Source organism: Bos grunniens, chromosome 18, assembly GCF_055505025.1.
Source record: "Bos grunniens cultivar Pamir isolate PY7600 chromosome 18, Bosgru_T2T1.0, whole genome shotgun sequence".
NCBI lineage: Eukaryota > Metazoa > Chordata > Mammalia > Artiodactyla > Bovidae > Bos > Bos grunniens.
The window spans coordinates 10,998,418-11,020,897 of record NC_141182.1 but is presented as its reverse complement, the minus strand read 5'-3'; the positions used below and the strand labels follow the sequence as shown (position 1 = coordinate 11,020,897).

Here is a 22,480-nt window from a genome sequence, read left to right as displayed (position 1 = left end):
TAGGCAAATGCCAAAAATGCTATGCTAAGTGAGAGGAGGCAACACACAAAGCACTCTATAAAACATAACGAAAATTCTAGCAAACGGGAACTCAGCCTATAATAGTGACAGAAAAAGCAGCTCAGTCATTGCCTGCGAGAGGGATGAGGATTCATGGTGAAGGGTCATAAGGGAAACTTACAGGCAATGAAAATGTTCTCTATCCTGATTGTGGGGGCAGTTACCCTCCTATATACATTTGTCAAAACTCAAAGCGCTAGCTTAAAATTGGCACATTTATTGTACTAAATTATACCTCAATATGGTTGACATTTTTAACTAGACATACATCTATCAATAAATCGATGAGGCAGTTGTTTTATAAAAACAGCTCTTTAAGATCAAGGACCACGATACTCATTTTTCGTTTACACGAGCAGAATTCTTAAGCACTCTATAAATACTCACACACAAGGGCTCTTTAAGATTTCATGTTCCATAGCTCAGAGACCCTAACTAGTGGTACACAACACGACCTAAGCTACAGTGCACGCATCTGTATTCCGCTGCCTGTTATCACTGTGACCAGCCTCTCTAAGCCTCCAACCTCAGACTGTTCATGCCTGGCTTGGCCTTTACAACTGCCTAGATCCCCTGACATACCCAAACCCCACACTACACAGAGACAATCAGTGCCAACAATGCTGAATCAAAACTAGGGCTGCATTAAACAAAATGCTACATGAGCAGAAACTTATAAATCCATCTGTTCTACAGGATTTTTCACTTAATGAAATATGCTGGAATCAAACCAACAAAAGCTTGACTACTGAAGGCCACCTGCCAGAAAGGAAAGTGCATCACTGAATCAGAGCTCCATGTTAAAAGACATTTTGGAACAAAAGAGGTGTGACTACGTATTTTCCTCTGTTGGTCACTGCCAATGGTCTCGTCAAACACCCTGAAAAACAGAGAGGTGCGAAAGAAACAGGACTCATCTTAGCTGGTACACACACCCCAATCCTTCCAATTTTAAGGAGAAAGAATATAGAATGTTCCCTTTCATGAATTGCTCTGGTTGCTAATGAAGACCAAAGTTAGAAGAGTTGGTCCACTGTTTACCTTCTCAATTTAACCTTCACCTAACGACCTGCTGAAAAACAGCCTCCTAAGATTCTAATTATGGAGGTATAGTTCACCTGACCAGCCAAAACAATAGATTGAACTCCATTCTTGAATTACATATGTAGATTCTGTTACGATTAAAAGTATTTTATTAGAAAAATAAAACTCAAGACTTCAGAAAGTCTCTTGTATGGTGAACATATGGAGCTCAGAAATCTGGAAAAGAAATTTTACCCCAGTCAGCTCACAATACTGTTTTCCTACAAAGGTGAAGGTCACCAAGCCAGGGAACAGGGTCAGCTGTACAGGACAAAGGCATCAGGCAGTGCTTCTCAGCCCTGACTAACACCTGAGGACCAATTGAGCATCCTCAGGCCACAATTCTGGGTTTCCACGGTGGGAAGCAAGGCTTCACTTAGCATTTCAAATGCTTCCTGTGTGAATCTGATGTGCAGTGGAGTTGAGAATCACTGAACACAGGGGCACTGCCAGGACCCAGCGATGCAGGAGTGGAAGAAACTAAGCAGACAACTGGGGCGGGGGCAGCACAACTGCTCCCATACTCGGTGAGGGCTCTAAACCACACGCGAGAAACCACGAGACAATCTGAGGCGACTGTTCACGGCCTCAGAGCACCTACTGCTCGATGTACATCCAGAGAAGGCGCTTTTTTCTTTCTACAAAGCAGATGTTTGTAAAATGGGAACTCTTTTAGTGCTTTTAAAGGGTTTATTGGTCATTAATAAGTTAAAGCCCAACAATCAGAAGAAAAACTATAACACAACTAAACTAGAAATAATTTGATAGAAACATTCCACTCCAATGCAACTTTTCAGAAATGTCTTTTCCACAGAGACACTGCTTTGTAACGGAACTCATTTTCCATTGCTCTTTTGACTCAATGAAATCTTTCGCCTCCAACATTCTGGTTTTCCAAAAATAACCCGATTCAAACCAAATCAGTTTACATCCTTAAGCTCATCAACCTATCAAGCACTTGATTAATAATAAGATCTCACTCACACACACTTTTCATAATAATCTTTACTGGAGGGCACTCTACCTTCTTCAGGACTTGGTTCCGGCTCTTAACCATTCTCTCTCCTCTGGGCTGACACCTGGATGTTCATTCTCCCATTAAGCATTCTTCCCACTCATTCTTCCACCTACTCTCACAGCTTCAACTAGGCAGATGAATTCTGAACTCACACTTTCAACTTGGACTGCTCAGTTATACTCCATTCCATATTTCAAGCTGCCAACCCCTAGATTCATTCACTGTTATTTTCTGACTTAACCTTAAAATCAAAAGGCCCACTATTTCCTCAAAACCAGGTTTTGCACTTATGCCAATAGCAAACTTCATTGTTTTTCCAAACTCTTGGATGAGAAACTTGGAAGATTATCTTGAATTATATATACATAACCCAGTTCCTGGGACAATCTCATCAAAACATCAAAATGCTCAAAAGATTTCATTTGGTAAAAACAGCAGCAACTGCATGAATTAAAAGAAGCATCCCAATTAAGTGATGCCGGTCAGGGAGCTAGGACCCTGTTTAATCGGCACATTACTTCTATGAGACAGTGATTCCCCTAGCCTTTTTGGCGGTGGTGAGGAGGTGATGTAAGCAAACAAGGCCCACCACCTTAAGGGTGCACACGCACACATCTCGGCACATGATTCCAGGACTTGCAGACACTCTCACGCTCCCTGTGTCCTATACGACCCTGCTACTCAGTGTGGGTCCCAGCCCAGCAGCAGACACACCTGGGAGTTTATGCTGCTCTCAGACCCCAGCCCAGACCTACAGAAGCCAAACATGCCATTAACAGGACCCCCCATTGACTTTTAACGTAGCGTCCGCCTGAGAAGCAGGGGATGCAGCACAGCATCCCAGGGTCCTCCTTACGGCAAGCTGAGCCTTGTATCCTGGACACTACTGCAGGGCTCCCAACTCCTCTCTCAGGCTGGGTGACCGATTACCACCCAAGCTGGGGGCACCGGCCCACATCAAATGCCCTCCTCCTTTCTCTCTATGTGCCCAAATCCCATTCATTCTCAAGGCCACTCGTTACCCACCTCCTTCACTCCTGAATTCCCCCTGCAGAACCTGCCATGTGCACTGCAGAGTTCAACACACTGCACATTTCAGAACCTGCCCCAATTGTTTCCTATGCCTAGTCACCTGCCGAGTCGCCTGCTCCTACACAGGGTGAGAACACTTTAGGTATCTTCCTGTGCAGCTACAAGCAGCAGGTAACATAGCTGGCCCAGCTGACTTCTCACACTGCAGAACTCAGTTCGAGTCTCCTCTTTGCAAATTACTTTCCTAACAAACCTGAGTTATTCTGGATTTTAACAGGTGATTAGCCTCATTCCCACAGTCAACCAGGGATTACCTAAATGTATAGACTGTGTTATGTCTTTCATAAATTATTCATCAATATTTTGCGCACTTATTACATTCCAGGCTCAGGGAACGTAACAGTGAACAAGAGAACGCCTTCCCCTCACTCATCTTCCACTCTAGTAAAGGGAGAGAGAAAATGAACCAAATAGCTGCTAGGATATCAGATGAAGGGGATCAGAAGGTGTTAAGTGCTCTGAAGAGAAAGCAAGGCAAGAAGGTGGCGGGGGTGCAGCAGGCTGCGATTTTAAAAAGGGCAGAAAAGAAATTCAAAAATGAAGCTAACATTTCATTCTTTCACTATATTAGCTGAAGCTTAACTCACAGAGGCATTAGAGCTGGAAATCTCCAATTAGGTCAGAAAGTCTTTTTCCTGAACATAAACAGAAGTAAATGGTGGAACGTCATCTGCTATTGTCAGACATAAAACAATTTTAACTTCAATGACTCAGTGGACATGAATTCTAGCCAACTCCTGGAGACAGTGAAAGACAGGGGGAGCCTGGTGTGCTTCAGTCCATGGGGTCGGAAAAAAGTCGAACATGATTTAGTGAATGAACAACAACTTTAAGATTACTTCAAAGTATGGTATTTTAGAGCATACTCTCAGTTTCAATTATGATCCTGCCAAATGAAAAATAATACACAATACAAAAGAGACAATAACTTGAAAATATTACCATTTGTAGCCCATCAGTCACAAAAGAGTCAGACACAACTTAGCAAGTAAACAACAACAATGCCATCTATAAGGTCTGGTCCTAGGAAAAATGCAAAATAAACCAAGCTGTCCACTTTGAAAAACTAAAATAAATAAAGAGGGCACGGAGGCAGGCCTGCCTGAGAAGACTCACCCACTCCAAGTGGCCTGGGGCCAGGGAGCAAGCGCGTGGACAGAGGGGGTAGCGTGCTACAGCAGAGACAACTTATCTGTGCTCATTTTTGTTGGCACACAGCTGAGTTAAAAAAATAACCAGTGGGGGGAAAAAAAAAAATAACCAGTGGGCGAACGATGACACTGGCTGAGATATCTAAGATGACAAAGGTAGGAAACACAAAACATAACTGAGCCAGTAAGTCAATGGAAAAGCTCTCTTTCCACACTCACCAAGGACATACTCAGGCTCTCCACCTGGGAAGGTAGACAGCTCTGTGGCTCTGGAATTTGGAGATAAAGGCATTTGCTCAGACCAAGTCAACCAAGGATCAATGCTCTGGACCACTATGGGGAAGGCTACCATGAAGGTATTTACTGCATCAGTAACGGTCCTCTGATCTCAGCTAAACCTGTTGAGAAACAGCCCAAAGAATGAAACAAAACAGATTAGCTGATACACAGATGAGTCGCCTGGATTCAAGAAACTATACAACACGAATAAGGAGAGTCACGAAACCCTTCAAGAAAGCCTAGAGGTCACCTGAATTCTTAACGCAAGAACTGCAATCCATCTGAAAACCTCAGGAGCAGCCCACCTCTTTTGCAGCAGCTCTCGTTACTATAAAGGTATGTCTAGGGAGGGCAAATCTGTGCCTTGTGGTTCCTGCACCCTGTGGTCCTGACCTTCACTCCCAGGACTAGAAGTATGTTCTGCCAGACAACATCTGTGTGCTGTGCCCTCCTCCGCCAGGCAGGGCCATGCGTTCCTTCCACCGCTCGGGCACTCGTCCCATCCAGGGCCAGCAGCCTGCAGGCCTCCAGGAAGAGCTGACTGACTGGGAGGAAGAACAAGGCATCCCCAGCACCAAAGTCCACAGGGCCCTCCAGGCTCCCGTGCAGGACAGGCTTGGAAGTCCTTCCCTTCTTCACAGGGAAGGGAGGAAGCTAACTCAGATCTATGCTTTCAACCAAAAAGAAATCAATGGCAAAGAAACAAAATGGCAACATATTTTACCTTCTGTCCATTTTAAAAAGAAAAGAAACTCATTTGTTCAACATGTGTCAGGGGGTGAGAGGCCAAGTCTTTCCAAACTGAGCTGTGGCAACTCTGTGTCCAAGACCAGTCATGGCTAGGATATTGCTACAGAGTCATTGTGAGTGAAGTTCAAGTTACAGCCAGAGAAGCTTCCAGCCAAAACTAAAGAGACTGCTCAAGATTTTTTTTTTTCAAAGCAATCTCTTATCTCATTTTCATGGAATAGAACTCCAGTCACACATGAGAAAGAAAGTTTGTGCTCCTGGCACTTAACTCACACTGTGTAGTGTGGCATGGAAAAGCCAAGAATTCAGTAAGAACCAAGATGGAACCAAGAGTGTTACTTTAGCACCAATTTGTGAAAAACTGGAGACAAGAACTTCAAAGCTGACAAATCCATGACCAGCAACAACAACAACAACAAAAGGCTGCAAGAATTTCCAATGGCAAATTGGCTTAATGCTATGCCCCAATTCTCAAAGACGGCAGACAGTCACAGTTAAACGGAGTTGGGGCGAAGCCCGAGCTGCCCCCACACTGAGAGTCCTATCTCACCACATGGCACCCAGCAGTTTCTAATGGCTTTGGGGAATATAATACAATTTAGAGCAAGAGTTGGATAAATGTTTGTGGAGAGGAATTTGTCCATCAGTTTAGCTACTGAACTTCCAACAAAACTGAGCTCTCAGGCTCAAGACCCAGGGTGGCACGTCTTCAAAGTGGCAACGTGTCAGGCTCCTCAGTCGGTTCTGTTTCCACAAGTCACTCGATTCAGGACTAAAATTACTAACATTACCTTGCAGAGGGCCACAAACTGGCGTCTTTTGTTGTTGTTCATACCTAACCTAGACTGAAAATGTTTTTAAATGTCCAAAATATTACTCAGTTAATTCTATTCATGGGAAAGGGCTCTGCAGCTTAAGGGGAAAGGCGGCAAACAAAAGCATGCAGAGGCTCTGACACCTGTGTCAGGCTGAGGCCCTGGGGGCTGAGGGGACACAGCTGGGGGCCTAATCAGGGGTCCCTAGTCAGTGGGTCTGGATGGCCACCAGGATGCCAGGTGGTTCAACTGAGAAGACCACGACCAAGGATCATGACTTAAGAAATACTACTAGAAATACTACTATATAAAATGGGGCTTCCCTGATAGATCAGCTGGTAAAGATCTGCATGCAATGCAGGAGACCCTGGTTTGATTCCTGGGTGGGGAAGATCCGCTGGAGAAGGGATAGGCTACCGACTCCAGCATTCTTGGGCTTCCCTTGTGGCTCGGTTGGTAAAGAATCCTGGCCTGGAGAATTCCATGGACTGTGTAGTCCATGGGGTCACAAAGAGTCGGACACAACTGAGTGACTAAGCAAAGCACAGCACAGCACAGCACATTGTGTAAAATGAGCCCAAATGTCTAAAATTTAAAGGGAAGCATTTAAAAATATTAACAGACGTCATCTCAGAGTCATGATATATGGGTGATATATTTTCTTTACAATCAAGGAATAAATGCTGGTTTTTAAAGTTGCCCCCCTCCCAAAAAAATTAAAGAGAATATGGGCAGAAAGTGAAGAGAAACTAAAGAGCCTCTTGATGAAGGTGAAAGAAAAGAGTGAAAAAGTTGGCTTAAAACTCAACATTCAAAAAACTAAGACCATGGCATCCAGTCCCATCACTCCATGGCAAACAGATGGAAAAACAATGGAAACAGTGAGAGACATTATTTTCTTGGGTTCCCAAATCACTGCAGATGGTGACTGCAGCCATGAAATTAAAAGACGCTTGCTCCTTGGAAGAAAAGCTATGACCAACCTAGATAGCATATTAAAAAGCAGAGACATTATTTTGCCAACAAAGGTCCGTCTAGTCAAAGCTTTGGTTTTTCCAGTAGTCATGTATGGATGTGAGAGTTGCACTATAAAGAAAGCTGAAGGCCGAAGAATTGATGCTTTTGAACTGTGGTGTTGGAGAAGACTCTTGAGAGTCCGTTGGACTGCAAGGAGATCCAACCAGTCCATTCTAAAGGAAATCAGTCCTGAAAATTCATTGGAAGGGCTGATGCTGAAGCTGAAACCCCAATACTTTGGTCACCTGATGCAAAGAACGGACTCACTGGAAAAGACTCTGATGCTGGGAAAGATTGAAGGCAGGAGGAGAAGAGGATGACAGAGAATGAGATGGTTGGATGGCATCACCGACTCGATGGACATGAGTCTGAGCAAGCTCTGGGAGGTGGTGATGAACAGGAAAGCCTGGGGTGCTGCAGTCCTTGGGGTCGCAAAGAGTCGGACACGACTGAGCAACTGAACTGAACTAACTGATGTCCCCATATGACTTCCCTAACAACTCTATCCAATTATCACTGAGGACACTCAAGGGCTATTTGCCTTGCACTAATCTCCCTCAGATATCCCCAAACATCCTACATTTTCCCTGCTCAAAGTTTTAGGATTTAAGGTGCTGAAGTGAGCAGAGAGAACATTCTGAGATCTGGAGGAGAGCCAGCAGAGGACACCTTTGCCACCCTGGGGAGGACCCCAAACGGGCCTAGAACAACCACCTCCGTCAGCAACCCTCACAGAGCCTGTGCTTTCAGACACCCACCACCACCAAGGCTGAACTACCAAAGTCCTTCGTCCCCCAACCCCCACACACCGTCCCAGCATCCCACCCTACACACCAGGCAGTCACCCACCGAGCACAGGTCTGTCTCCCAAACAGGCCGCAGGCCTAAACACTCTGCTCTTCTGCATGTGCTCCCCACAAAACCCCATCCCTGAGCTTCTCTGCCCAAATGTCGCCTTTCTAGGAGAGTCGACTGGCTTCTCCTGACGCTTCTTCTCAGCTTCCCCTGACGCTCCCCTTTCCAACCCACACAGCACTGCCACTCCCCCCACCTCCTCCGCACCCTCCCCAAGCTCAAGCTTGTGGCCACCATGAGCCTGCAGGATGGTTCTGCAGGGCAGGCAGCATGAATGCGTCACCCTCTTCCACGCTCTCGCCGGGTAAGACTGGCCGCCTCACCACCGCCACCGCCTTGGCACCCAGTTCTGAGTTCTCAGGGGCTCCCCAGGCCCTGCAGCCACAGAGCCATCTCAGACTGGGTATCACCCAGGCCCTGCTTCTGGGAGCCGGTCTCCTGCCTCCCCTGCCCTTCCTCCAGACTCGGTCTTCAGTGTGGAATGGCCCTCTGCATTCCTGCGACTATCTGATTAGTGTGGGTGTCTCTCTCCACAGTAAGCTCCCTGGTAAGACGGACAATGCCCATCTCTGCTTATCACTCCATCCTCAGTGCATGGTACACAGCAGCCACTCAATGACTTGCTGAACGAATGAATGAAAGTTTCTGACTATATTGTTCACACTTCTGCTACAGGAATTACCACCCTAAAAAGGGGATTCACCAATTAGCCTGTTTCCCTCTCCTACTATGCTGTCAACTCCCAAAGCACAGATCTCTTTTCAGCTCTATCCTGCTAACGCCTGGCCACCAAAATTCTTTGTTTGAGCAATCACAAAAGATATAAAGTCCTTTATATGCAGTTCTGAATAAAAGTGCCTGGTATATTACAAATTAATTCCAAAGACACAGAATACTACCCTTGGAAGACCTGACTTTGCATTAGAAGTGGTGGAATATGATTTCTGGGGAGAGGAAGCAGACATGAGGAGTGGGCCAGTTCTTTAGGATTTGTTTTTCTTTTCTTGCCACTGCAGTATTTCAATAAATACAAAGGGGAGAGACCAAACATGAATCACCTTATTGACAGATATTTTATGAAAAAATCTTTCTCAATCTTTTTCAAATATTTCACAGTCTAACTTGCTTTTTGATCAAATTAATATGTAGTTTTAAGTTTTTTAACATAAAAATACTTCATGTTTTAATTTACCACTAATTATTTTCTTAATGTTACTAAGCAAAATATATCTCCCACTCTGCCTCCAAATAACTAATGAATTAAAGATTTTCATCTTTTAGAGAATTTCCTGGTGGTCCAGTGGTTAGGACTCCATAGGTCACTGCAGGTTTACTCCCTGGTCAGGGAACTAAGATCGCAGTGTGGCGAAAAAGAAAGAAAGAAAGAAAGTGGGGAAGTGAGCAAAGTCTGATTTTGGATAAGACAGGAGAAAGTCCAGGTTCATTACCCAATTCCCCACTAGTCACCAAGGCTGATGACCTACTAACCTCTCAAACTAACCAAAGGTTTGTCCTCTCAGGGGTCTTCTCTAATGCAGAGTTGACCAACAGATTAGAATGTGAATCTGAATCAGACCTTTTTTTTTTTTACAATATAGAAATTGGACACCATGACTGCTATAATTATGGGGTTGAATGTGTTCAAAAAACCATTTCTTAAAAAAAAAATTTGTTCAGGCATTTTAATAGTCATAGATTTCTACAGCACTTCCAGAGTTCTCAGTATACTGGGTCACAGAGAACCACTTTAACCTCCAGAACATCTGCTCCATCCCCTGGCAAAAGCCAATAAAAATAAGAAAAAGTCTATTCTACCTGAATACACAGCTTCAATAATTTTAGAAACAAGAGGTGCTCCAAAAAGTCCAGCCCACTGACTATACAGTTGCGTGCATGCGAAAGTCACTCGGTGTCGCTCAGGGTCCGACTCTTTGAGACCTCATGGGCTACCCATATCCAGTCCATGGACTTCTCCAGGCCAGAATCCTGGAGTGGGCAGCTGTTCCTTCTCCAGGGGACCTTCCCAACCTAGGGATCAAACCCAGGTCTCCCGCAGTGCAGGTGGATTCTTTACCAGCTGAGCCACAAGGGAAGATCGACCATCTGGTTAGAAGACTGCATTATGAGACAAGGGAACAAAAACAGTGTCAGAATAGGAAAGGCACACCAGACAGACCAATGGGACCAAGATCAGGGAGGGGGGCAGTGACTTTTTACTTTAAATGTGTCTGTTTCAGAAACTCAAGTCTTAAAAAAAAAAAAGAAATTCAAGTCTTTATTTTGTATTTTAAAATCAATGAACAAGATTTACCAAAATGCACTCTACACAGAATCTAGCAATTAATAATTAGTAACAGACTGGTTGTTGCTGTTTAGTTGCTAAGTTGTGCCCAACTCTTTGCGACCCCGTGGACTGTAGGTTGCCAGGCTCTTCTGTCCACGGGGTTTTCCAAGCAAGAATACTGGAGTGGGTTGCCATTTCCTTTTCCAGCTCTAAATAATTACTTAAACATGTAAACCTTTGTTTCATTCATTCGGTCATTCCATAAACCTTCTCTGAGAACTATCATAAGGAAATTGCACTGTGAAACGGCAGGCCTTTATCAGTCTGGCCAAGTATAAACGACAGAGGCTAGAAGTCCAAAACCTGCTCTTAAGTCCCTGATAGCGCCTTTCACGGCCACGTGACTTCAATCACAACCTCCTGAGTCTCACTTTACCCATCTGTAAAATGGTGATAATAGGAATACATTACAGGGTTGCTTAAGGATCATGCCAGCCACAGCACTTCACAAACCATGCAGTTTATAAACTACACAACCACTCCACATGCTGATCGCTGTAATGTTTCATTTCATAATAAATATGCTCCTCCTTGTCCAATCACCAGATCTACCCCAAATGCCTACTCTCCAAGTCTCAAATAAACACACACATCTTGGTAACCATCCAAGGAGAATTACCACTTAAATATTAAGAGACAGAAGTTTTCTACAACATCAGGCAGGAATCTCCAAAAACTCAAGAATTAAACGTCATTTTCAAATTCTCTTTTATATCCTCCCAAGTGCTGTTAAAAGTAAAAAGACTGATATTTTCAGGAAAAAATAGAGAGTACATACTTTAATGATGAAAGTCTCTCAAGAGGCATTGCTTCACTCCTCTGGAGTTATAAACTGTCTAAAATAGGAGAGACACATAAGAGGAGGAAAACTAGAAATGCTCTTGACGGTTACCAGAATACCAAATAAATTCACAAGTTGGCCCTAATTAAATTTAAATGAGTGTAATAAAATTTAAAATGCATCACTTATATCCAGAGAAAAGGATACTATCTTTATGTGAGAATAATTAAACAATGTAGACTAACTCATAGCCCAGCTGCTGCTGCTGCTAAGTCACTTCAATCGTGTCCGACTCTGTGCGACCCCATAGACGGCAGCCTACCAGGCTCCACCGTCCCTGGGATTCTCCAGGCAAGAACTCTGGAGTGGGCTGCCATTTCCTTCTCCAAAAGCCGAATCAAAACTCTCCACACACAGCCATGTATTAAATGTTCTTGGGTGGTTCTGGATGTAGTTCACAAGGCCCATGGCTTGCAGCAGACAATTTATACAGAGATCTAGCTTTAGTCAACATATTTTAAAACAAAGAATACTTTTGACTTGTACTCACAATAATGATAAACGTCTATTTTCCTGAACAGTGAGGAAAGTAAATTAAGAAAATGGTCCAAAAAACCATCCCCACCACTTCCGGTGCATCCAATGGCTCTCATGGAACTACAGCTCGGGAGAGGGGTGAGGATGGGGGGGTGAGGGGGCTATTCATGGGACTCCTCCCTTCCCTCCCCGGCCAGCTCGTCCACAATAACAGGTCTGTAACATGAAGCCCTCTATTTTGTTCAGTCTTAAATGCAAGGTTTTTTTTTCCCTACATTCAGTGTCTTACAGCAAGGCATGCTTGAAATCTCTAATATTATTCAAGTTACATTTAATTTTTTTTTCCACAGTAGCTCCAATGACAATATAAGTTTGCAGCTATCACTCTGATCTTTTGACACTTTAAAGACTACTTTGCTAGAAAAGAGCACTGGTATGCCAACTGTGTGCATGTAATACACACAGATAAAAAGCAGCATTTCTCCATAAAACAAGTACAAGTGGGGAAACAAAACTGTACTACCATCAGAGAGAGAAAGGCAGGCAGCTAGGTGTAAAACTTGGATACCAAAGGCACAAGAGTGGGGCACCAGTCTTTCTACTAGGAGGTATTTTTATTTTCAATGCACTACTTGTGAGACTCTTAAATCAGAGAGTGTAGGCTTATGAGATGGTGAGATGGTCCTTGAGCTGATAATCAGAAAAATAAAGTGAGAACTGACCTGAAGAATGACAACCAAAAAAAGCTGCAGACAAAGCCCAGGAGGGAGAGGTCTGAAGAGGGAGAGCAGAGGAGCAGCCCTGGGCTAGGACGTGGTCCGAGCACCTCGTCATCTCTCAGCTCTCAAGGCAGCCAGAGAGGGCATGTCCAGGAAGACTGGCTGTGTCCTGCCCACCCCAAACCACATTTCCACCTCTACACCTCAGCAAGCCTACTCCTGGGACAGGGCAACCCGAGCACAGGGTCTTTCCAGACAGGGAGCAGCATGGAGCTATTGGTTTCTCGGGTCCTCTGCTGAAAATGGGGTCACGACTGAGGAGCTTTCAAATAGTCAGAAAGTGGCCCACTCATGCAAAGTCTACGCTCTGAAGACTCCACCTTGAGGCTTACGACAGATCCTACAGTGCCTGATCCTTGAAACAAATAGTACTATAAACCTACCCCAAGGGCTATCTTTATTTTGCCTACACTCAGTTCTTCCTCCAGCCTGCACTGACAGAAAAGATCACAGAAAGACCTATTGGGAGATCACGTCAAAAAACAGGAAAACTGCAGTCCAAGCACATGCAAGTCTTTGGAATTGAACATCTACACTGCTGAAGTAGCACTAAAGTGACAAATGACAGTAATCCCATGGCCCAAGGCCAGGAAATTCCACTGCAAACAGATTTATCTGTTTTGTGCCACAGTGATTCTTGCCTGTGTGGCAGTAAAGAGAACTGTGACAGCGTAATTACAAATTCAAAAGCAAGCGCTTCCCACTGGTTTTCATACTTGTGTATTGTCAGGAAGAAGTGTCCTCAGCAACCACCTTCAATGTGCCACTTGAAAAGCCAGACCTCTTAACAGCAAGCACTTGCATGTCTGACATTTGTAAAAGCACAAACAAACAAACAAATAATCTTGATGTAACTACTTCAGGTTGAAATGATACAACTTTTCTCAATTACTTGAATATTATAGTCTGAGCACAGCACAAAGTAAATGTGCCACTAGGCCTGACATTAAATAATCATTAAGCTTAGGAATTTTTTTTCTTCCTTTAGTTTTCCTATGTGACCCACTATTCAAGTCATGTTAGTTCTACATTCAAAAAAATCTGAAATAAACGTCCTAACTTTTGCTCTGGAGAGGAATTTAGAGTGAGGCGGGTCCACTTATTACTTGCCATCACTTCATCACTTGGTCCCCACAAGATGGGCTCCAGAGCGTGAGGGGAGGCCCTGGATGGGGCTCTCACCTCCATTGCTGGTCTGCAGGAACCACGGAGGAGATCATCAACTCAAACTTTAAATAGCATATCTAGTGCAAGGACCTGTTTCAAGATTTTGCTGTCACTCTACAAACGAACACTGGTATCTCCAAATATCCTATACTTCAAATAATTTTATTTACTTCAGCTGCTCACTATGAAACGCCAATAAAAATGCTTCTCTTTGGAGAACTACTAACACAGCTGTCAGTTACAAAGATATTCAATGCTTCAGTAACACTCTACCATATGCTCAAAGTTGGATCCAAGAAATCCCACAGTGTAAAATAAGGGGCCACATTATTTTAACCTAGGTAAGGAAAAGATTGAGGTGAGCCCGCTGCAGAGGACCAGGACAGGAGCAGCCACATGATATTCAAATAGGGTGTAAGAAGCGTTACTGTAGAGATTTCACTAAGAACAGCTGCAACGATCACAAACGCTTCTTCCAGTTTAAGACAGCACTGGTCAGTTCAAATTAATTATCCCAAGTCATTTCATCAGTTCCCTCGTGACAACAAATATTAATTAGAGATGTACTTTCACCTCAATTGTCAAAGTTCATTATTTGGGTTTGTTAAAATGTGTTGAAAGCTATCCGCATTAGAAATGTTTCCAAGTTTTTCAGTTTCACGTCAATCCAGGGAAAAGGGTTCAATCAATACTATGGAAATAGGATATAGTCTATAAATGTTTTTTTTTTTTCTTTTTATCAACTGTAACCTTAAAAATCCAATTTTAAAATAGGACCCTTAAAAAAACCTAAGAAAAAAATAAAATGAAATAGAGCCCCGACTGCTAATCTGTGGTTGTTAACCCCCACAGTAAACACCTAACATGCATCATCGTGCTTAGCACAGGGTGATCGCTCCATCGGTATTTGTATGAATGGCAATGACCAAGGCAGTACCCTTAGGACAGGAGGTAACTGAATAAAACTGAATTATTAAAACGCTCAGCCTGACTTATGCAGGATCCAACCATTAAATCCTGTCACATACATGATTTCATTACCTGTTTTCATTACTACTCTTCTAAAAAGAAAATTACTAAAAGTATGAGAAATCATACCATTTCCTTTCCTACCTTCTCTATGCTAGAACTTAAAAGCATTTCAATCATACTTTAAAAGAATAAGCCCAAAGTGTTGCTAACATTTATGTTCAGCTAACTGTTGCCACCTTAATTTTCCAAAGATGTACAACATGCAGGCAATAATGCTGTATAAAACAAACACTAGGACAAGGAAAGCAAACGAAATTACAATCACGTTTACATATTATCACTGCTCATTAACATTTCAATTTTGCCCTGCGTCGGGTGCTTATGATAATGAAGTGAATTATGCCTAAACATGCTTCTTTCATTTCAAAATCACTAAGACTATGACCCATTCGTTCACAATGAACCTTGTACCTATTTTGTAGCTATTTATCTTAATATTTAAGTTGAGAAAAAGGCAAATACTAAATTTCTTAAGAAAAGAAATCTTTGAATTACACACGTAAAACTTATTCAACCACTAAGCCTTTTTTTGTGCATAGAACTTTACTGAGTTACTTTCAAAAGCAGACGTACTAGTGAACAAAAAGTTAAAGGCGGAAAGTTGTAGAGCAAACTGAAGCGCCAAAAATTTAACAAAATTGCAGCTTCCTGTTAAGATCTCATTTTTTTTTTAAATTATCGCGTCTTAAATTCCGCGACACGCGTTAATTACAAGTTATTAAAACCTACTCCATTCCCAAAAGGGCAACAAAAACCAACTGCTTAGAGAGAGTTATGATTTACCGGCCACCAGTTTTCCAATAGCTACTCCGTTCCATTTCCCTATATTTAATACAAAGTTAATACTACAGCACACGGAGTTGATACAAAAAAGTGCAACAACTTCCAGGGACTGGAAGTCGACAAATCAGTGGTCTACACAGCAAGCTCGACAAATAAGACCACATGCTTATTTTCAAACAGAGCAACTGTATTTGGGAGAGTAGGGAGCACTGAGTTCAACTCTAAACTATCTCCCTAAAAGCGTGCTCGTTCCTCTTTCTTTCCACTACGGGATTATCTTAAGTGGCCCCTAAGCCTGAGAGACCGCTCTGACAGTGTGCGTTAGTATACTGTCAGACGGGCTGAAACGGATTCATGCAAAGCATGTCACTCAAAGGCAGGTATTAATAAAAGTATAGTCTTGGCGAGTTATTTCGAGTCCCCTTTGCAACAGTAACCTTAAGCTGCTCCTCAGTCACTTGAATCTAAAAGCCAGAAAACCAGCAATCTCACTCACCCCCACCCCACCCCACTCCACCCCAACCCCCGCAACGGGGTCAATCAAACTGCGAAAGCAACCTTTAGTGCCACGGGGAAAACGGTGCACCCCCAAATCTTGGTGGTTCGCTGCGGGCAGAGAGGCAACCGGAGCGCGTGGAAGGCTCTGCCGCTCCCGGGCCTCCCGAAGCCCCTCGGCCGCCTCCCGGGACGGCCAGGGCCCCATCCTTACCGCCGGCTCGCCCCGCGGTCCAGCCCTGAGGTTAACCCCTTCGCACCCCCCGCCCCATACCCTCTCCAGGCCGGCCCGGGCTCCCCCTCTCTGCCGCCCCCACGAGGTGGGGCCCGGCGGGCTCGGGCACGGGCCTGGCCGGGCTGAGGGCGGCCGAGACGCGGAGGCAGCGGGAGGCTCGGGGCCTAGTCCCGGGGAGCGTGTCCCGGCGCCCTCCCCCACTCCCACACGCTCGCTCAGAGCCGGGGTGCGCCCGCCCGCCCGTCCGCCCCGGCGCCCGCCCGCCCGCGGCCTGGGATCGCTTCCCGCCGAGGGCGCCGGCTGGCGGCTACCTGCGGGCTGTGGAGGGCCATGGCGGCCCGTTTCAATGAGCCTCGGCGCTCGTCCGGCTCCTCACGCTGCTTCCCCCGCCGCCGCCATCTTCTCGCCCGCACATACACACTCGCATCGGCCGCCGCGCCTGCGCACTGGCCGCGCGCCGCGGGGCGTGGGGAGGCCGGGCGCGCCGGGCCTGCGCTGCGCATGCGCAGCCGACAGGTGGGCGTGCGCGGCGGGAGCCGGCCTGGGGTGGGCCCTGAGCCCGCGCCCCTAGGCGGATACGGCCCCGCCCTCTGCAGACCCGAGCTGCCGGGCCCGGAGGGAAAGCGCGGGGGACGGAGGTGATAACGCCGGAGCGCCTGGTGTGCCCGAGCTTCTCACCACCCCGGAGGCCACCTGGGCGGTGCTTGGCGGGACTCGGGAAGTCCGGGCCGGGAGCTGCGGCCTGAGGTCGGCCTGGTCCGCCAAACCCTTGGGCCGGGGTCTCCGAAGTGCGAGCTGAAGATCTCAGAGCAGTTGCGTTTATGGAGGTCGCATCCACCCATTCATATTTGTTCACCTTTCATTCATTCCACAAACACACTGAGCGCCTGCACTGTGCCACGCCTTTAACTAGGCATCGGAGAATATTTTAAAAAAAAAATAAAAACGCACCCGTAAAGCGTTTAGGATTGGGGCCTGGCAAATGATAAGCATCCAGTGTTACCTATCACACACCTACATGCATGTGTGCAGACAGACCAGTTTTCGGGTCATTGGTTCCAGAAACAGTGAGCCCCACCTGACCATGCAGGGTACCACCTGCTTCGGCCCCTCCAGCTGAGTCTTTGGGTTCGTCACCCGTGAAGGAGGTTAATTAAATTTCTTAACTCATAAGATTTATGTAAGGAGCAAATTAAATGAGTGTGAACACACTGGCAAAAAAATTTTAAAAAAAACTTTAAAAAGCTAGGGAAACAATACTGTTGTACCCATGCTGATATTAAAACCACAGGAAAAAAATCTACCTATGTATAAAGACAAGGAGGGATATGAAAACCCATTGATGACTTATAGTGGTTTACATCTAGTTTGTAACAGCATGTTTTGTTTGTTTTAATGGTGGCACCACTTGATTTCAATACAAGGAGATACATGTGAAAAGGGAAATATGAGCAAGCATTGTGGGCCCTGGGCTTCCCTGGTAGCTCAGATGGTAAAGCATCTGCCTGCAATGCAAGAGACCCAGGTTTCGACCCCTGGGTTGGGAAGATCCCCTGGAGTAGGAAATGGCAACTCACTCCAGTATTCTTGCCTGGAGAACTCCATGAACAAAGGAGCCTGGCAGGCTACAGTCCACGGGATTGCAGAGTCAGACAGGACTGAGCGACTAACGCATTGTAGGCCCTGCAGTCCTTAGCAGGCCCTTCCCTGGTGGCGCAGACAGTAAAGCGTCTGCCTGCAGTGCGGGAGTTCAGTTCAGTCTCTCAGTCGTGTCCAACTCTTTGCAGTGCGGGAGACCTGGGTTCAGTCCCTGGGTTGGGAAGATCCCCTGGAGAAGGAAATGGCAACCCACTCCGGTACTCTTGCCTGAAAAGTTCCATGGACTGAGGAGCCTGGTAGGCTACAGTCCATGGGGTCGCAGAGTCAGACACGACTAAGCGACTTCACTACCTTCACTACTATACTTGCAATGAGAGCCAGGGGAGGAAAGCACAGTCAAGAAAGACCTGAAAGGGACTTCCCTGGTGGTCCAGTGGTTAAGAAGCCACCTTCCAATGCAGGGACACAGGTTCAATCCCTGGTTGGGAAACTAAGATCCCACATGCTGTGGGCCTTCGTCCCACAACTAGTGAGCCGGCACACTGGAACAAAGTCCTAGCACAGCCCCACCAAAGAAAGCCTGAAATAAAATCCCAACACCCGCACTCTCTGGGCTGTGTGAATTTCAGCAGGTAAACTTTCTGTGAATTTTTTGTAAAAGGAGGTGTGGTAAGCAGAGTCATCCCATCCCCAAAATGTCCACTTTCCAATCTCCAGAACCCGTACAGATGTGACTTTACATTGCTAAAGGGACTTTGCTGCTGCTGCTGCTAAATCGCTTCAGTCGTGTCCGACACTGTGCGACCCCAGAGACAGCAGCCCACTAGGCTCCTCTGTCCCTGGGATTCTCCAGGCAAGAGTACTGGAGTGGGTTGCCATTTCCTTCTCCAATGCATGAAAGTGAAAAGTGAAAGTAAAGTCACCCAGTCGTGCCCAACTCTTAGCGACCCCATGGACTTCAGCCTACCAGGCTCCTCCACCCATGGGATTTTCCAGGCAAGAGTACTGGAGTGGGTTGCCATTGCCTTCTCCAAAAGGGACTTTGCAGATGGGGTTAAATTGAAGACTTTGAGATAAAGAGATTAAATGGGTGGGACCCATGTAAACACGAAGATCCTTAAAAAAAGAAAGAGGGAGGAAGCCAGAGAGTCAGACAATCAGAGAAGTTAACAACTAAGTGAGGAGGGAAGACAGAGAGAGTGAGAGAGATTTCAAGATGCTAGGCTGCTGGCTTTGAAGATGGAGGAATGCAGTTCTAGAAGCTAGAAAAGACACAGATTTTCTCCTAAAGCCTCCAGAAAGAAGACAGCCTTGCCTACAACTTGTCTTCAGCCCAGTGAATCTTCTGACCTACAGAACTGCAAAATAATTTGTAAACCAGTAAATTTGTGGCCACGTGTTACAGCAGCAACAGGAAATTAACACAGAGGAATAATACAATCTACTTTGCAAGCATGTTGCCAGGAGGAAACTACTGTATTTAGCTCATGGAATATGGTGCCTAGCACTTTTTAACTACCAATCAATTAGTGATAAGGGACTTTTTATTAAATCCCAGGGAAGGTATGAGTTTTCTCCAAGGAGGTAACATTTGAGCTAAGCTTTGGTAACTATGTCTTTAGAGGGGCCCCATATTTTCCCATCTAAACCAATGGCTACATGGTCTGACAAGCAGGAGTTAATTCTTGGGTCCCAGGGGTTAGACTATTTCAGTTAGACCTATCCTACCTGGAAAATTATTTTCTGGAGCTCTGATAGTATAGAAGAGTACCGGTAGCTGTGTGACCTGGGGCAAGTACCTACCTCTCCCGACCCTCTGTTTCCTCCTCTGTAAAACAGGAGGGATGATACCTTTCAGGAATGTAATGGAAATGAATACAATAACAAGAAAACATATGTAAATTGCTTAATAAGACGTTCAGCATAGAGCAAGAACTCAATAAATGATGGAAATTATCATTATCCAGACTTTTGGAAAGGGAGATAATGTTAGCAAGGGCTCAGTGCATTTGACAGGATGTTATTGCCGATAATAAAATTCAAGCTTTCTAAGAACAATTGGAATTTGGGGAGACATATCCACCATTGTGAGCTGAGCAGCTTCCCAACATTTAAAGACTTTTCTGACGAGATTAATGGTGATAATAACAAATGAGGGCTGTCGCTTTTTTTTTTTTTTAATACTAATGGAACATTTCAACATTTGGAAGGTGTGCATAACTCACTGAATCAGTATTTTCCAAATGACCCATGTAGGATGTTATAAAATCACGCATGAGTAAAAGATCCATTCAAAGTACTAAGATAGATCAGTGGATTTTAATCTAACAGAGTTTGAAAAGTTTATTGAGATGATTTCACATTCCACTTTGCAGTTTTCCTTTAAGAAATTTGCTTTTCACAAGCAACAAATAAAAATATACACAATTACTGAAAAAGGCCCTTCCTAATTTTTTTCTTAAAAAAAAAAAAAAAAAGGCAATTCCTTTTTGCAAACTATACTTTTTAGGAAAATACTCCTCTCTGCCTTCCCAGCTGCATGCCCTGTGTGAGGCTGGATTTTCTTCACACTTCAAAGCGACATATCACAACCAAGCAAAGTCACAAGCAGGTATGAGAATGCAGCTGCAAAATGCAAAACAATGTTACTCTTCTCAACACCATTTTGTTGTTGTCGTTTTGAAAAGTTATATTTCATCAAAAATAAAAAAAAATATTTTAGTTTTACACTGATACACAATGAATTTATGAGAAATAAATTGTCATACATTTTTATAAATATTTCGGTTTTCATTCCTAACTGGTAAATGGCAATAAGATAGAATTCACAAAAACAAAAGTTTGGGGGATCAGCAATAATTTTGTAAAATGAAGAGAAATCTGAGGACTTCCCTAATGGCACAGGGGATAAGAATCTGCCTGCCAATTCAGGGGAACACAGGTTCAATCCTGGGTTCCGGAAGATTCTACATGATCCAGAGCAAACTAAGCCCAGGCATCACAGTATCCAGCCTCTGCTCTAGAGCCCATGAGCCACAGATACTGAGCCCATGTGCTGCAACTACTGAAGCCCAGTTACCTAGAGCCTGTGCGCCACAAGAGAAGTCTTCACAATAAGAAGGCTTCACACCTCAACAAAGAGTAGCCCCTGCTCACTACAACGAGAGAAAGCCCTCAAAAAACAGTGAAGAACCAATGCAGCAAAAAAAAACCAACTAGGAGTTTTGAGAAGGACAACTCGGCACCAGGCAGGTCCCCCACTTCCCTTTTCACGGGCCCCTCTGCCTGCCTGGAACTTCCTTTCCCCTTACTCCCTCAGATCTCTGATTCTGATGGCCACCAGCTCCAAAAGGGCTTTTCTGAAAGGACCTCTTCTCTGCCCAACCACGGTCTCTCCTGTGCTGTTTTTGTTTTTCCCCTCCACAGCACTTCTCACTAAACGACAGTGTGCAGAATATTTATTTGAGGTGTGGATTATCCATCTCCTCCACTAGACTCTAAGCTCCAGGAAGCTTACCTTTATTCCCTGATATTTTTACACACCTGTAACCCTTCCAGATGTTTCGCAGCCTTTCAATAGATAGTTTTTGAATGAATGAATGAACAAGTGACCATTTTTAATTCTCACAAAGCCCAGTGAGGTGAAGATTATTGGTTTCCCCATTTGGGGACTGAGGAAGCTGAAAGAGGGGCTTCCCTGATAGCTCAGTTGTAAAGAATCCATCTGCAATGCATGAGACCCCAGTTTGATTCCTGGGTCAGGAAGATCCACTGGAGAAGGGATAGGCCACTCAGTCCAGTATTGAAAGCTGAAAGAAGTCAAGCCACCACTTTGTTTTTTAAAGCAGTTTCATGAGATAGAACTATAGTTTTGTTTTTTAAGATTGATATATTTATGGCTGCACCGGGTCTTCCTTGCTATGGGCAGACGTTCTCTAGTTGTGGCAAGGGGGGCTATTCTGCATTTCAGTGAAAGGGCTCTACAGCCTTCGTGCTCAGCAGTTGTCACATGGGCTTAGTTGCTCCGTGGCATATGAGATCTTCCTAGACCAGGGATCAAACCCATGTCTCTTCATTTGCAGGCAGATTCTTAACCACTGGACCACCAGGGAAGCCCAAACCACCACTTCTTTTTTTTTTTCCAATCACCACTTCTAAGTGGGGTGGATCGTGATGAAAAAATAATAGGTTTGCCAAAGGCCCACTTGGGATCTGATTTGGAAATTGAGTCAAACCATAAAAAGACACTCTTGCATTTTTTCTTTGTTTTGGTCCCACCTTGTGGCACACAGAACTTCCCTGACCAGGGATTGAATCTGTGCCCCTTGCAGCAGTAGTATGGAATGTTGACCACTAGACCACCAGGGAAATCCTTTTTTTCCCTCTCTCTCTTTTTAAAAATTTTATTTTATTGAAGTATAATTGATTTAAAATGTTGTGTTAATTTCTGCTGTACGGCAAAGGGATTCCGCTATACATAGAGCTGACTCTTTTTTCATATTCTTTCCCATTGTGGTTGATTCGGGATGCTGGATATAGCTCCCTGTGCTCTATAGTGGGGCCTCGTTATTTATTGATCCTCTATACACCAGCTTGTGTCTCCTACCC

The 22,480-nt window shown here is 44.7% G+C and overlaps 1 protein-coding gene across 2 annotated transcripts in view; it reads right to left on the bottom strand.

Moving 5' to 3' along the window:
• Window positions 1-16,791, bottom strand: part of USP10 (ubiquitin specific peptidase 10) — a 63,200-nt gene extending 46,409 nt beyond the window's left edge. For both annotated transcript variants that reach the window (XM_086350176.1, XM_086350177.1), the window contains exon 1: window positions 16,585-16,791. In XM_086350176.1, the coding sequence (XP_086206302.1) occupies window positions 16,585-16,776 (192 nt within the window). In that variant the 5' untranslated portion in view covers window positions 16,777-16,791. The remainder of the gene's footprint in view (window positions 1-16,584) is intronic.
• Between the last annotated feature and the right edge of the window lie 5,689 nt (window positions 16,792-22,480).